Here is a 16,126-nt window from a genome sequence, read left to right as displayed (position 1 = left end):
CAGATACATTATTTATACAGGAAAAAAACAAGGTTATATATATATATATATATATATATATATATATATATATATATATATATATATATAAATAAAAAGCTGGGGATTTAGACAATTAAAGTTTCAGAAAATTGAACCTTGAATTTCCATGGAAGCTTTGGCTGTCGGAAAGAAATGTTTCACTGATTATCTTATCGACTTAAAATAAAGACAAGGGCAAAAGAGTAATTTCACACACATTTTACAATAAACCTCCATTAATCAGTCTGATGTATTAAGACCTTCTGTTACTAATCACCATTGTCTGAATGTGTTTACAAAGTCAATGCGGATTTAATTCGATCGATCCACTGAGTTTAAGAAACACAATCCCTTCAGATCAGGCCAAATGTTTGTATATTGTGTCAGTGCATTATTTAATCTTAGCCGATCTGATAACATTAATAACATCAACATTAAGTCCAAATGAATAAAAAGCTGCACTATGCAACGTGTCTCCCTGGAGATGTTATCGTTTTGCCTGGAACGTTCCACAGAATGTATTTAGCCTTTGTTTTGTTAGCTCAAATATATCTTGACAAACACTCATTCATACTGTGAACGCCTCCTCACAGATCTGACCTGTAACTCTGCTTGGTAGCGTCATCTGCTTGTCTCCATGCATATAAATACGTTTAGTGGCAAACTTCAGCAGTAAAACTTCCTTGGAGACAAGCAGGTGCTGGACACTACATACATAGTACACCTTTAAGTAGTATTTAGATATTTATACTGGAACGCTACACAACTCCTGCTTGTGGGAGACTTTTGGCTACTCTAACCACCTCTGGACCTGTCGAATAAATAACCTCGACACGTCACTGAACAAACGAAATCATCTCAGGGTGTTAATAGCGTGGGCCGCCCGTGTAAGTCATCACTGCAGTCTTCAAAACAACTCCTGATGATAAATGATCACGTCTCCCTGCTGCTCGAACAGTTGTTTTAAGGTCCCTCCAAGATGCGAGACATACTTTGACCCATTTAGCGGCACGCAGCCAAAATAACACTAAAATCTCACTTAGCCCGTTCTTCTGCAGGCGTAATTTACTCACGAACGGTTTATGGAAACACAACAAGGCGCTGGCAGGAGTGTAAAGTGAGCCGCACATTTTGACCCTGTGATGGATCAGCGCTGCTCAGTAATGGACAGACTCGCTCAGAAGTGGCATCCAAGTCCAGTATTTAACGCCGCTCCGGCATGCTGATTGCACAAACAATGGCGCTTTAATTAGCGAGCGGGGCACGAGCGAGCGAGAGCCAGCCACGCTATATGTTATACAGCGCTTTAACCTCATAGACTAAACACATCACCGAGCGGAGACTTGGACTAGAAATAACATATAAAGTGGAGAAAAGAAAGCATTACGGTGAAAGAATAGAACGGCTCAATGTGAGAGAAGCACACACCGTTATTTTGTCTGGACAAGCTCAGAATTCTAGCTACATAAGGTACAGTGCACGGTGCTTTACATGAGTAGGACGGTAAAAACGGTGTAACAGGGTTGAATTATTGAGAACAAGTGCACTAATTAAAAATAACATGAATGTGATGAATAAAATTGACAAAAAAACAAAAACCCTTATTGACTCCTAAAACTAGAATCAAAACTAGAATTTCAGCAAAGATCATTACTAGAATTGTAAAAAATCTCATATATAGGACAGAATTTGGAACTTTTCTGAATAGTTTTGTGATCGTAATACAATATGACCACATAGTTGTATTAAAGAAACTATCATTTGTTTTGTGTAACTGTCCAATGACCTCGTCATCTCATTATTAACCTAGATCAAAGTTATCTCAGTGCACAGCTACTTCTACACCAGTTTAGACCGTGGTTTCAGTTTTACCCATAACCCCCTGCGGCTGCGACAAATATAATGTTGCGTTACGTGTGACTGAACTTACATGCGAATGATGTTTTTAACACTAAAGTTGTCGAGAGGAGCCAAATCTGGGTCCTCTCCTTTCTCGTCCTGAAGCACGAGCTGTTGCAAGATTCGGTCTAAAAGCTGCCAGTGCTGTAGACCGCTGCGTTTGTCTGCGAGAGGAGAGGGGAAATTAGACTTAAAATGACGTGGATGCTACGCTAATGCCGATACGTACAGGGCATCTGCAGGCAGTGCTGGAGGACAGACAGGAGGTGTGGGTACGAGTCCGAATGGCTCAGCTTCTTCTTGATCAACTCAAACATGGCACCGGCGCTCTTGGTATCGACATGGTTCTAAAAACAACAATAGAACACTGCAAATACAATATTCACAGCTATAAACAGGTTTGTAAATAGAAGCTTACCAGGTCAAATCGTTTGGCTAATTCAGAGTCGTCCTCATTTCGCACCATCTCAAAGAAGTCCAAATGCCTGTAATGGAAGAATTATTGAAAAATGTAAAAATACAATCATTCTGTTGAATCATGATTGGCCCAGATTGCTTTTTACCTGTCTAGCGTGGCGTTCTCGTGCTCTCTGAGTTTGTCGATGACTGGCTGGATGCCCAACATTAGAAACTCGTACCTCAGGTGAAGCCGGAACTCCAGGTTGTCCTAAAATGCAAACTCGCATTGTAATTCACATCGATTTTTAATAACTAGCATGAGCGTTCCTAATAACTTTATTATTCATGGTTAACATTCTCACCGTTTTGAGCAAGATATACACAATTAATATCATTGTGTGGATTATCTCAAGCAATGCCATTAGAACATCTCCATGGAGACTACCGGAACAGTTGCATAATGCACTTTTGAATGTGAAAAGCTTAACATTTTCATAAAAGTACAAGCAGTCAGTTCTTGCCTCTCCAGCTCCAGCGTTGAGCACCGCGTTGATGAAAGACATGATGGCAGTCTTCAAGTTGACCTCATCCCTGTAGCGCCCCGTACTCCTGTCCAACTCGTTTAATAGCGTCTGTTCAATTGGAACATATAGGCACATTAATCAGCGAGGCGATTTAATACACAAAGTTAACACTATAGATTTATGTATTTTAAAACGACGCGGAACAGTGGATGGCATTACCACATAGGTCAGTGTTCTCACTTCACACCCCTTTCACTGACCCCAGACACACTCATAGCTCAAGGCAACATTAAAAAGGGCTCAGTAGTCTCCCGTCGACTTAGAATGAGGTGTCACGATTTACCACGAACCCCTGAGGAGATGCGAGATGTGGAGTGTTGACCCAGTCCGAAATGACCGCACAGCGAGTCGATGACCTTCATAACTCAAAGGGCCCCATTCACTATCCTCACCCGTCTTTAATACAGCCCCCATGTTGACTTACCCCGAGCCATCCTGTCCAAGTAGCTTTGGAATGAGTCAATGGAAATGACCGAGTCTTATTTGCACATTACTCAACTATTTTTCTGTTTTTGATCATCTCGTCTGGCCAGCGTCTGCAGTAAAAGCTGACTGTGTGTTTTTACAAGCATTAACGATCCACGTGTTGGCTGTCCACACTCCACAAACACTTCATAGCATTACTATAAGTTTAATTTTAGTCGGTGCTTCCCAATTGTGGAGAAATGCACAATCTCAATTATTTGGTTTCATACTTCATATTAAAAACAAAAAAAAAACTCAAATGGTATTAACATTAAACTATATTACAATCTGGAGGTTTAAAAGAGGATTTTTTCATCCAATAAAGTCCCATTTCTCTTGCACCATGCACAGATATTTTGTAAAAGCAGCTCTTGGGGTTAAATTGAGGCTGTTCTATGCTATCTGCACCTAATCATAGAGTGTTTTAAATCACTGTGACCCAGAAAGTGGGTTTTAAACTTCATAAACTTATAAACTGAGAATGTTATGAATGTGAGGAATACATCTGGATCACTGCAAACTGTATAAAAGGAGCTAGTTTTCTTTACACATCTTCAATACAGTACAGTAAAAAACAGGCACCGCGAGTACAAAAGTGTAAAAGCGCAGGGGTCATTTGTCACCTGGAAGCGCGTCCTTTCCGCCGCATACTTCTGGTAGTGAGCCATGGCCTGCAGCACTTTCTTATGTCCGCCGGGGACCAGACAAACCGCCCCCAAGATCTCCAGCACTGCCACTTTGGTCTTGATGTTCTCTGTGCGGAGGCTCTGGGAGATGGTGTTGATGCTTTGCGGGTGGGCCAGGACGTGAGCGCGCCCCTGCGAATTGTTCATGAGGGCTTTAATGCAGCCGATGACCGAGGTGTGAACGCGGCTCTCGCACGTCTCGTAGTCCATGCTGCGCAGGAAGTTGAGCAGGCAGGTGAGGCCGTCCAGCTCGATGAAGCGAGTTACAAACCTGAGGGAAATAAAACATAATTTAAAAAAAAACTTAACAAACATAAACCATCGTAACAAACCAGATCTCTCTAGCCATTCAAAGATATGAATTTGTTGAATTGATGTGTTTTTATCCACCTTATTCCTCTTATTTCTGTTCTGACAGATTTTTGTCTGAGGTAAAAGACATTTCTCTTTACAATTTGTTGCTTAAATGTTCTTTAAACTGACTCGTATTATTGTTGCGTGAAGCATATTTGAGCATCCTTAAAAGCGCTATATAAATGAAATAAATATTAAATTAAAGATGACCCGTGTATTTTTTTTTTGCTGGAGGGTCTGCCGCCTGCTCGTCTCCATGGAGATGTTATTGCTTTTACTGGAATGTTCCCCAGTATGGTATTGCTATAAACCTCTATATCTCAAAAGGAGACGAGTAGGTTTTTTTTACGCAAGGAGGACAACTACAGAATATAATTGAAAAAAAAATGCAATGAGATTAATTTAATAACATAGTGCAAAGCAATAACATATCCTCCTGAAAAACAACAGTGCATCTTTAACTTTCGTACAACACCTCAGAGGTTTCCAGGGTCTATCAATCCCATTGTGTAGTAATTAGCAGTTAGTAATTTACAGGCAACACGTCTCGGAGATGTTGCAGCCGGGTGACGGACAGAACACAAACAGTAACCTGTGGGATGCGACATCTGTGTAGTAAATGACCTGCCCACTCGGAGAATTCACAATGACATAAATGACTGCAGACAAAAGAGCGCTTGTATGGCAACAAGAGATGCACAGAGAGACAGAGGCGATGCAGTGTGGAGAGAAGACAGCCCGAGCACAAACAACCAGAAGAAATAGGAGCGAGAAGCCACATTTTATAGCGCCTCGCAGTAAAGGATACATTGTTTTGACGGTGTCAGAAAGATGCGATCCAAGTTCCATCCCCTCCCACTGCTGCCCTGGCTCCTTGTGCGTGGAACAAAACAACTGCAAAACTAAATCATCGCCCCGTTACTGTACGTTTGAGGTCGTTCACACAATCAATGCCAGATTTTCACACATTTATATAAACTCGCTCTTAAAACATGAAATCAAACACAAACTGGCATCGTCAATAAATCCACCCGTGACACAAGATCTTCCACAGCAGGAAATCAAGTACATATAGTCCATCTTACACGGACCCATGCAGTCTGGCTTTTGTGATAATACATCAAACAGTGAGCGGCTTGTTTAAGAGTCAGTCTAAGATACACAAGATAAAGTAGCATGTAAAGCGGTATGCTATAAAAGTACACGTTCAAAAGTCTGGTTGTAATTTTAAAATCGTAGCGATATGGCAACGAGAAGGGGAATGGCTCGAACCTCACTGTGCAAGCTTGTGTTCCTAAGGCTAGAACATTATTTGTTGCTGTATGTAACCAATGTAATAACCTAATAAATGCCAAAAGATAAAAAAAGGGCAAAGATGGACAGATAAATGTTTTCTCTTGTTACTTGTGTAGATAAAGTCATCCTTAATTATGCACAATGTTGTTGCTTTGTCTAGAATATTATGGCATTGAACACACTTTGAAAACATGCATTCTTATTGTGAGCTGGGTTGCACCTCCAAAGATCTGACCTGTCGCTTCATGCACCTTTAACTAGTGTTTATTATAATCCATTGGTTAAGGTTAAACCCAAAAATTAACAGCTATATCCTCACGAACTGTTATATGCCGGTATTAATCCAATTACCACCCACATCTGGTCTATATCCACAGTGAACACAAAGGTGCTGAAAATCCACAGTAATAAATTCCACATAACTAGAATCAGATGCAATGCCTGACATTGGAAAGTGGAGGAAAGCCTAAACCAATCCAAGTGTTAAAGTTACACATCTTATATCTGAGGGAATTCCTTGGACGGCGGCAGCGGCTCTGGATCTCACGGCCACCTCTGCGAGAGCTTTCAAACTGCGGGAGAAATTAGGCTGAACATCCCTCTGATTAATGCGTGGAAATCAGATGGTGATCGATGTTGTTCTTGGAATTCAAAAAGGGTGGACTGGATTCAAAAGGCTTCACTTGTTGCCTTCTTCACTCGGCTGTGCTGGTTGTTGACGGCCCGCCAGACACACGGTAAATGTATACAGTAGGACTTCCAAAAGCATTTAGCAGAAACGACTAGGCAAAATATTGAAGTTAGCTGACACCCAATTCCCCCGTATGTCTCTCATTCTACTAAAAATCACAGTAAGCTATTCGTTTCTCTCCTTGAATCAGTGCAGCACATCTCTGGAGTCTCTAGTCATTCCATGTGCACTTATCTTTGCTCAGCTGAACGACCGAATTGTGCAAGTGACCCATAATGAAGAGGACAACATACTTGAGAACCTCCGGGGATCAAAAAGTCAGGGACAAACCAAAGACAATTCAAGTTGCCAACAGTGTGCTGTATTTCGATTCCTTTATGACAGAACCATTATTCACTTTTGGCATATACAGACTAGGTATGAAGATTATTCGGTAATCGTGATTATTTTTTACGTGGTTTTAATTCAATCTATAGTTTGAAATTAATCTAAATATAACGTTTTTTTTAAATTTGGCTGCTTTGTCACATTTACTTTATTTTGTCATTCAGAAATGTGTCACAAACTGAGAAATAGTAATGCATTAGAGAAGATTTTACAATAATAATCTTCAATGACACTAAAATTTGACAAACCTAATACAGACAAGTAAACATATACATGCATGGTAAAACAACATGTGTCTGCATCGTATACATTTAGGAAAAAAGGCCCAGATATATGCAATACATACATAAATTATAAATAATATTTTTTGTAAATCACAGCCGATTTTATAGAAAGAAAGTAAGAACATCAAACAATCAATCCCCTGTTCTTAGACCCTCCTTTTTGGCACGGAAAAACTATTTTCAGGAACAGCCATCCACATCAAAAACATACCTATTATTATTTTACCTTTACCAATTTTTGTCCTGGCCAAAACTGGAACATTTGGACACCAAACAGTCTTTATTGTTGCTTAAATATCTTTCTGTCTGACTGGTCGCTGAACTGTACTCAACCTCATTTTGACACATATGCCAATAAATTATCACTTTCCCATTTCAGCACTTATACAACAACATAGCCAGATTTCCATCTTAAAATACAGTCAAGTATAGTTTGGCTCCACATACAATCATACAACAATAAAAGCCCGGGCCAGGGTGAACATGTGTGACATGTGCAGCCTGTATTGGCATGCGGAATACGTTTTTATAGATGAGGTTTTAGATCAGTTTGTCTGGATATTTTTGAATGTTCTCCAGATGACAGAAGTATTTCTAAATTATTTAATTGTACTTGGTACAGTATACAGGCATATGTCAAAGGGACAACAATTAACTTTTATACTCTTGCCACTTCACGTTAATAATGGTTTCTTAATTTACATCTTACAGCTTTGGGAACCCGTGTGGTGCATTCTGGGTAAGAGTAGCCTCCCTGACCCTTCAAAAACATTCATTTCCTGTCATCCCGCAGTTATTGGACAGAGGAAATGACCGGAGAACGAGGAGCATCACGTCTGCGTCGCAGGAATGTGCTCGGCATATCAACACAAGGAACCAAACATTTAAACCATTTTATTATAGGTTTAATTTAAGTGTGGCACGTTTAGCGGGTGGTTCTGAGGGCGCGCCGACAGGAGCAGGGTGGTGGACGATCTGATCTCTGCTGGTGTTAATTTGGGGAATGGTCCAATGATCTAGTCTTTCATTATTATTGGCAGAATTGTCTCACCTCATTGGTTGTGTCCGGAGAGCTGTCTTCAAGTCCTCCACAACTTTGTTCCTCATCTCCATTTCCTCATCGTCAAACGCAAACAGGCTCTGCATCTGAACAAGCAATACACACAGAAGAAAGTCGTCATTTTAATGTTTACATAAAAACAGAGCAGGTTTGTCTTTAAAAAAAAGAGTGTCACTCTGCATTGGATCTGAATCATTTCTAATAAGAACACTTGCTTGTGTATCAGAAATGGTCAAAAGTATCAACAATTAGATACTAATGAATACCAAAACTAGTACTGGAACTATACTCGCAGTGTCTAAAAATTTGTTTTTATAAAACACAGCTTTAGAATGTCAGCTAATGTACAAGATCACATGGTAATAGAGCTGGGTTGAAAAAAATCGATTTCCCAATTTTTAATAGATTCGCATATTAATGACCGATTATCGATTCGTATGTCCAAAGATCGTTTTTTTTTTTTTTTTTTTTTAATTTTTAATTTTTTTTTTTCATTTGAAAAATGCTCAACATTTACATGTTATACTTTCAGTTTCAGTACTGGCAGTGTGTGAGCAGTTTTAAAATAAAAATGCTTTTGGTAGCAACCGCTTTTGGGTGAATTCTTAATTATTTTCAAGCATAATAATAATGCACTGGTTAGTGTCCCAGTAGGAATTCACTAGATGTAGTTACCTCAATTATGTCCTCCATTTATTGTCCTGAATTATCTTTCTTGAAGGTAGATTGAACCTTAACCTTTTCATCAGTCTTCCAGCCATCAGTAACTACCAACACTTGTAAGATTTGCTGTTTAATATTGATATAATACTAGTTTGAATATGTTGCTTCTCTACACAGTCATGAAGTGAAGGAAACGGTTCAAATACATTTTTCATTTTCAATAACATTAACCCCCGGATCGAATCGAAATCAGATCGAATCGGAAATCAGATCGAAATCGGATCGGATGGAATCTGAGAAAATCGGAAAAAAACGATTTTGAAACGTAAAAATCAGAATCGAATCGATTCTTGAAATTTGAATCGAAACCCAGCTCTACATGGTAACAAACCAAAAATTATATTGTGTTAAAATGTCAGTCTAGTGTCCATTTTGTATTATCTTTGTGTAAATTGGTATTGAGTATATTATATTCTACTAATAATAAGGATTTCAATATGAAGTAAATGGCTGTAAATGGGACCTAAATTTAGGACTCTTCGTGCCTTAATTTTGTATGCTTTGTCATATTGTGCCATTATTATTTATTATTTGCACTCTGGTCATGTTTGTACTAAAATGTAAGAAAATACAAATTCTATGTATACATGAAGGTGATCAAACCCTTTGAGCAAGTCATCGAGTCATTAAACTGTTTTCCAGAGCCCACATCGAAAGGCCATGTGCTCCAGAAAGCTTGTATTGCGTTGTATTGTATAAAACTGCTCAAACACAAATCAATATTTTAAAAAAAAGTTTTGAAATGTAAAATTAAGATTGACTGACACATCCTCTTGTTCTGTGAGGCATGAGACATATTTCAATCTAGAAACGCTGCAGTCAAAACATCCATCATTTCAACTCCAGATGGTTCAGACGTCCTCGTGCCAAGAAGCAAAAGCTCTCGTTCCTTCAAATATTCATAGTGAGAGGGAAGTTGGACTTTACAAGTGTTGGGAGAATGAATAATTTGCCCATGTCGTGTGCCAGTTCACCATGCCATCGAGACTCGCCAAATATCTCCTTCCTACATCTGCTATTTATAAGCCAACCTGAGGCCAAAATGAGGACACCATGGGAAACCGTTAGTAAAGAACAGGGTAATTCCCCAAATCCTTTCAATGGGACGTGCGCGGCCAATCCAGGACTCTGCCTTCCAGTATTTTTGACGTGGCGACTAGAACAGCTTCCAAAAAATGCTAAAATGATTTGTTTTAACTGGGAAACAAACTGTCATCTTCTAAATAATTTATTTTGAGACAATGACAAATTTGTAAGTTTTATTTCCCCCTAGTGGGCTGAATGCAAATAAATCTAGAATATTCATGAGTTCTTGGTCGTCAAATCATAGTGATCCGCATTTATAACACATTTACCAGAATAATGAATACTTATTTTAATGCACAAACTTTAGGAAACCATGTTGAGTCATGTAAACCCTGAAGCTATTAAACAAAAATGCCAACATGTGATTTTCTGCTTTAACTAGTCAATAATGGCTCATAAAGTCTGCTTTATACCGTAACAATGCACTCCCAGTGGTCTATAATAGCATTTTCTCATAGTAAACCCTTCTCTCGCCTCCTCATAAAACTGCATTGTCTTTTGCCATTATCCACTCACCAATTCCGAACTCTTAACTAGTTTAGACAGCGCAGTCTTAGTCACAATCATTTGGATGAACAAACTGCAGACGCTGACGTGGTTTTATGAATGAAATCGAGAGAGAGATGGAGTACAATAATCTCTATGGGCAGCGGGTAAACAATGAGCTCATGAAAAAGTGTAGAGAACGTAGGAGCCAAGACATGAGGTCATGCTCTGAACTTAGAGATATTAAAAACTGCTGATGAAAAGACGCTATCAAGTGTGAAACACAGGGAGGGACCGCTTAGGAAAGCATCGAAGATAAATCATGTTATAAAAGGGACGTGTCAATGAGCTCACACAAACTTGCCATTATTCAACTGTAATAAAGTATTAAAGGTGAACTATGTAACCTCGGTCGTCTCCATGGAGATGTTTTTTCCTCTGGCAGCCTTGAATGTTCCACAGTATGACATTAAAGTGATCTAACAATACATTTATTCAATAGGGAGCCATTGTGATGCTCAAAACATTAGTTCAATGAGTAGAAGATCTGACCTGTGACTTTTCCTTGTGGTGTAGTGTCATCTGCTTGTCTCCATGAAGATAGACAAGTTTAATGCCACACTGTGGAACATTTCAGGCAAATCAATCACATTTCAGTATTAGACAGCGTACCGTTAATTAATACAAGACTAAAAGAAAAAGTCTAGACTGTAAGATCAATGGTTTAGATCTACGCATGTTCCTTAGAGGTGAAAAACTTGCATACAGCTAAACTATAAGTGGGTGACACCTAACAGTACAGGCCCTGCTAAAGCGCTCAAATGAGGCAAATAACACATCAGCACTTTCTCCTGCCTTCTCCTAAACCCTGTGCATGCATGAAAGTCTCTCTGTGGCTGTAACAGAGATGTGTTCTCCAGACCTCCGCAGAAAACGCTGAGTCCAGGTACAGGCAGCTTATCTCTAGCAAACAAAAACAGATGGCGCAGCGAATGCGGTCGCTAGAGGCGTTTCCTACAAACAAACATGATTTTAAACAAAAGAACCAGAAAATGCAACTATTTCTTAGAGTTTAGTTTAGTTTAGGTTAGGTACCAGTGGTGAAAGTGTTTCTTGGTACAGAGAAAAATGTTATCTTATCAGCCATTTTAGCCTGTTTTGGTTAGGAAAAACACTTTGGAGGCAAACTTGATTCTGACTTAGTCCAAGTTTACCTCAATATTAAACCTGGCTTAGCTCTAGTCCAATTTAAATCTTGAACTATGTCTACTTCAGTTACTGTGTTGTCCTGCTTGTTTTAAGTCCCTTAAGTCTTAAGGGATATTTTTTGGATCGTCTTCTTAAACTTTAAGAAGACGATCCAAAAAATATCATTCTTAAATCAGTGCCTTTCATATAAGAGCATACTCTTTTTTGGATTTGTTGGAGAAATGGGAAAACATTGTCAGAATTTCAAGCTTGAGCTCTAGAAGAAGCTCTCATAAAACTGTATTTTATGATGAACAAACATTTGGGAGCCAGCATGTCGTGCACATAAGGACTCTGGGTCATAGGTCACTGTGGTCAATGACTCTACAATCAAATACTGCAGAGTTAAAACTGTCAAACCTTACATCTTGATAACACGGTAAGACTGAAAGCAGCTTTGCAACACAATCCTGCTGTTGTCGTTGGCATTTATAAGAGCTTACAATAATAATGAATATTGTCATTCCTGGTCGGGCCGGGCTCCGAGTGCTGTTCCCACTGGCTGAGCATCTAAATGGCCTGTTTGTCATCACAATGTGTGGAGGCCGGGGTCACACAGAGGAATGTGCCCATGCCAATATAACAGGCAGTCAGCAGGGACACGACAAAGTGAGCCAAGTCCGAGAGCCTCAAATAAACAGTGACTACAGAGGCCCTCCAACTGTTACAAGAGGTGATGGAGGACATGACACGAGGACCCGGACAAAGCAATATGAGGTCACATTTGGTTTGGAACATAGCTCCAACTTATATCATAAAATAAAAAAAATAAAAAAACCACCAGAAATGAATATCTCGATATCCCTCCACCCATTTGGCCATATAAACCATTTCTGAAGAATATCAGAAGAGAATGCATGTGCATCCGCTTCCTTTCCGCTTTGACCCATTGTCATTTATTCATAGTTTCATACACAAACCAAAGAAAGACGGTCACTGTCTGAATGATACTAAAATAAATGTAGTTTAGCCTGTTTAAACTGGCTAATATGTGATTATATGGGTGCAATTTATTTTGTTTTATTTGATCATACTTTATCATTTCTCAAGGCTGCAATAACGACAGTGATAGAAATGTGTTAAAACATGTCTTTAAACATATTAGGTTCAATTATCAGACGCATGTGAAACATAAACCAGGGATTTTTAACCATAGGGTGTTGCCCAATGTAGGACCGTGAGCACCTTCTTGAGAGCAGCACAGTCAGTCAAATATAATGCAATTAATATGAGCTTCGGCCCCAGGTTACTTTGTAGAGAAAATGTTGGACCTCGATTAATAATCCCTGAAATGATATACTCTAGAGAAATTTCTTGAAACCAACATTCATTTAATGTTTATACATGGTGCCCACTTTTACCAGAGAGAAAATTTTTAAACCAACTCTTATTCTAACATTTCTGCTCATCAACCATAAAGGCAGCCCGACAGAAAAAGTGTTGTTGCGTCTTTAAATGGAGTTTAAGATGAACTTACAGCAGCCATGGAGTTGATACGGTCGATATAATAGTCGGGCCAGCTCGTGGCCAACTTGTTGGGGTCCTCCTGCTCCTGCAGAGATAAACAGACATGTACGTTTAAAACCATAGTAAGACAAATGTTGTAACAGAAGGGACAACAAAGTACATAATGAATGCATTTTCAGCATTACTTATTATAATGTCATCCTTAAATGGATGACATTATAATACAGATATAAAGCATAACACCTCATGAATAAAGGGCAAAGTTTCGCTTGGAGAAGGAGTATAGGCTCCTAAACAAGATAAGCACTCCAAGTCCATAATAAATGGGCCTTTACTAAGAGGAAGAACTGAGCAAAAGGAGAAACTGCCCTGGGAAACGGCACACACTTTAATAAATGTTTTTATTGTTCTGTCTGAGATCAATTTGTCCAAGCCAATCGGAACAAGTCTGATGCCACCAGTAACCACGACACAGGGAATACAGCGAACATGTTCTCCATTCACATCTGGTTCTCTTTAGGCCCAGATTAAAGTTGGTCTAGTTACAGTGCACAAGTCAATGAAAGCTGCATAACATTGTGAACAGCATTCAAGTGGAATTGGATATTTTCCAAAGATAAGACCAAGATAAGACAATAAACCTCTTGCATGTTGTACATTAAGCCATCACTGGAAATATAAATGTACCAATATGTACGCCAATGGTAGAGAGAAAACAATTCAAGACAGATTGAATGGTGACAAGGTTATAGTGACCCTATTTTCAAATGGAAATCTTGATTAAACATGAGCTCATCAACTTGTTCTGAAGTGGTAATCAATATTTCACGCAACCGAACCTCTTAATAATAAAACTCCAAATTGCAAATCTCATTCAATCCGTGTATCAGTGTGCAGAAGTGAAATCCCTTGTCTCTTTTCCTCGTGTGTCTCTTTTGTTCAACCTTCATAGTGACTTTTCACAACAACAAGCAGCATGTTTTCAGTCACATGATTTTATTGTTGAAAAATGTCTGACATTTTGAACCCAATATGTATGACGCAAACTAGTATTTGTTCTAAATAATAAAAAGTATGTACAGAGCAGTGGGCGGAGATTGGGGATAACCACATTTTTAGAGCACTTCATTGCTCAAACATGCATGAATCAATCAAAATCGATTGAGGAAAGATAATGATGATGGAACACTGTTATAACATGATTAAAATTCCATAACATGAATAAAATACTGGGTTGTTCTAAATTATTACAGAGTTTCCAGTTGCATGTTTGAGTGTGACAGATTAAGGTCAGTCCTGCCCTTCTATTACAGCAATTACACACAGTCGCTACATTGTGCATTCCTCACGTCTGGGGACATCACAGGAGATTTACAATCAGAACTGGAGCCGTGTGGGACAGGAATCCTCAGCAGTGGATCAGGTGGAGCGCCGTAGGAGCTACAACCATGCACCTGCTAAAGCACACGGCTTTTCCAGGCCAAAATGCCAGAGGAAATCCACATCTCTGAAATATTTCATTAGTTGTTGGCGGGTGATTGTGTTTGCATAGGCACCTGTAGAAGGCAAGGTGAAATTATATAGTTTAGCTCTTTCCTGACATGCAATGAGTCACTTTAATTTGCTGTATCAAAGGCGACATGTCAGAATGCTGCGAAAAGGTTAGGTAAGGTTTTATTCAATGAATATTTGTCACTCCTTTAATCTTTCATCCATCCATCTTCTATTGCTTATTTGGGGCCGTGTCACAGGGGCAGCAGGGATTTCTAGACTTCCCTCAACCCAGACACTTCCTCCAGCCCCTCCAGGGGGATCCCGAAGCATTCCCTGGCCAGCCGAGAGACGGTCCCTTCAGCGTGTCCTTGGTCTCCCCTGCGGCCTCTTCCCGGTGGGACATGCCCGGAACACCTCCCCAGGGAGATATCCAGGAGGCTCCAAAACTGATGCCTGAGCGTCCTCTTGACGCTCAGGCATCCTCTTGAGATGGAGGAGCAGCGGCTCTACTCCGAGCTCCTCCTGTGTGACTGAGGGAGCACCCAGCCTGCAGCGGTAACTCATTTCGACAGCTTGTATACATGATCTCGTCCTTTCAGTCATTACCTAAAAGCTCCTGACCATAGTTACTGTACTTAAATGTTTCAACTCAACATAATGCTATATGATTAGACACAAATGCCAATCTTGAGTTACTGCATCTCAATAACTTTGGGGTTGAGTAAACCAGGAAAGTTAGCAGATAGTCAGAATCACAACAAATGTTTACATTGATCCATAAGGTCACACTTAATTGAAGCTAATTGTTCATTTGAAGTCTAGAAAATAAGGTTATTTGGTTAATCAATAATTGTGATTATTCAGATCACAATATACTCATAAGGACTAATAGAAAAAATAATAATCAGTAGAATTTCAGAAGCAAAAATGCAATATCTTCTCAAAAAAAGGGTCTGGGTGTTTATGTCACATTAACAATACATTATCAAGAAAATTGGAAGATTGTAATGTTTCTTCTCACAATAATTGTAACATTAAAATTTGATATTTTGACTGCAACATGGAAAAAAGGTAAAACAGACATTTTTTGATTATCCATTATTATCATCCATTAACTGTGTGAACCTACAAAAAAAAACAGAAGGGTGCACATCTTCTTGGCAAACTAGTTGTAGGTGACATTACATAAGAATTGATGTAAAAACAAAGAAATGCAGTTCAAGCGAGTGGTGATATCTCGTCAGTATACATTATGCTTTCTACAGAGCCGAGAGTAAAATAGTCCAGCGTGTTTTCACTCTGCTCTTGGCCTGGTCTTTCACTGCAGTAGCCAAGGCATATCTTAAACAGGCCACAGTCTGTGCAGAGCGCTCACTGACATGCTAACATGTTCTTCTGAGATCTCTGTGGAGACGCTGCCTTGTCTCACAATCTGTTCCCATGTGCTCAGAGAGGCCCGGGGGGACCCTTTATCTGCAGACTTATGAGGGCTGATC

At 39.4% G+C, this 16,126-nt stretch overlaps 1 protein-coding gene across 1 annotated transcript in view; it reads right to left on the bottom strand.

Moving 5' to 3' along the window:
• daam2 (dishevelled associated activator of morphogenesis 2) overlaps positions 1-16,126 on the bottom strand; it is a 54,226-nt gene that overhangs the window by 16,479 nt on the left and 21,621 nt on the right. Inside the window, exons 4-11 of the mRNA XM_072458243.1 lie at positions 13,147-13,221; positions 8,118-8,212; positions 3,992-4,325; positions 2,841-2,951; positions 2,484-2,587; positions 2,339-2,405; positions 2,150-2,267; positions 1,952-2,084 (exon numbers count right to left, since the gene is read on the bottom strand). Of these exons, the coding sequence (XP_072314344.1) occupies positions 1,952-2,084; positions 2,150-2,267; positions 2,339-2,405; positions 2,484-2,587; positions 2,841-2,951; positions 3,992-4,325; positions 8,118-8,212; positions 13,147-13,221 (1,037 nt within the window). The remainder of the gene's footprint in view (positions 1-1,951; positions 2,085-2,149; positions 2,268-2,338; positions 2,406-2,483; positions 2,588-2,840; positions 2,952-3,991; positions 4,326-8,117; positions 8,213-13,146; positions 13,222-16,126) is intronic.

This window comes from Eucyclogobius newberryi, unplaced genomic scaffold (assembly GCF_026437365.1).
Source record: "Eucyclogobius newberryi isolate DKJ021-1_F unplaced genomic scaffold, fEucNew1.0.hap1 SCAF_21, whole genome shotgun sequence".
NCBI lineage: Eukaryota > Metazoa > Chordata > Actinopteri > Gobiiformes > Gobiidae > Eucyclogobius > Eucyclogobius newberryi.
This window is presented reverse-complemented; position numbering and strand designations above follow the sequence as displayed.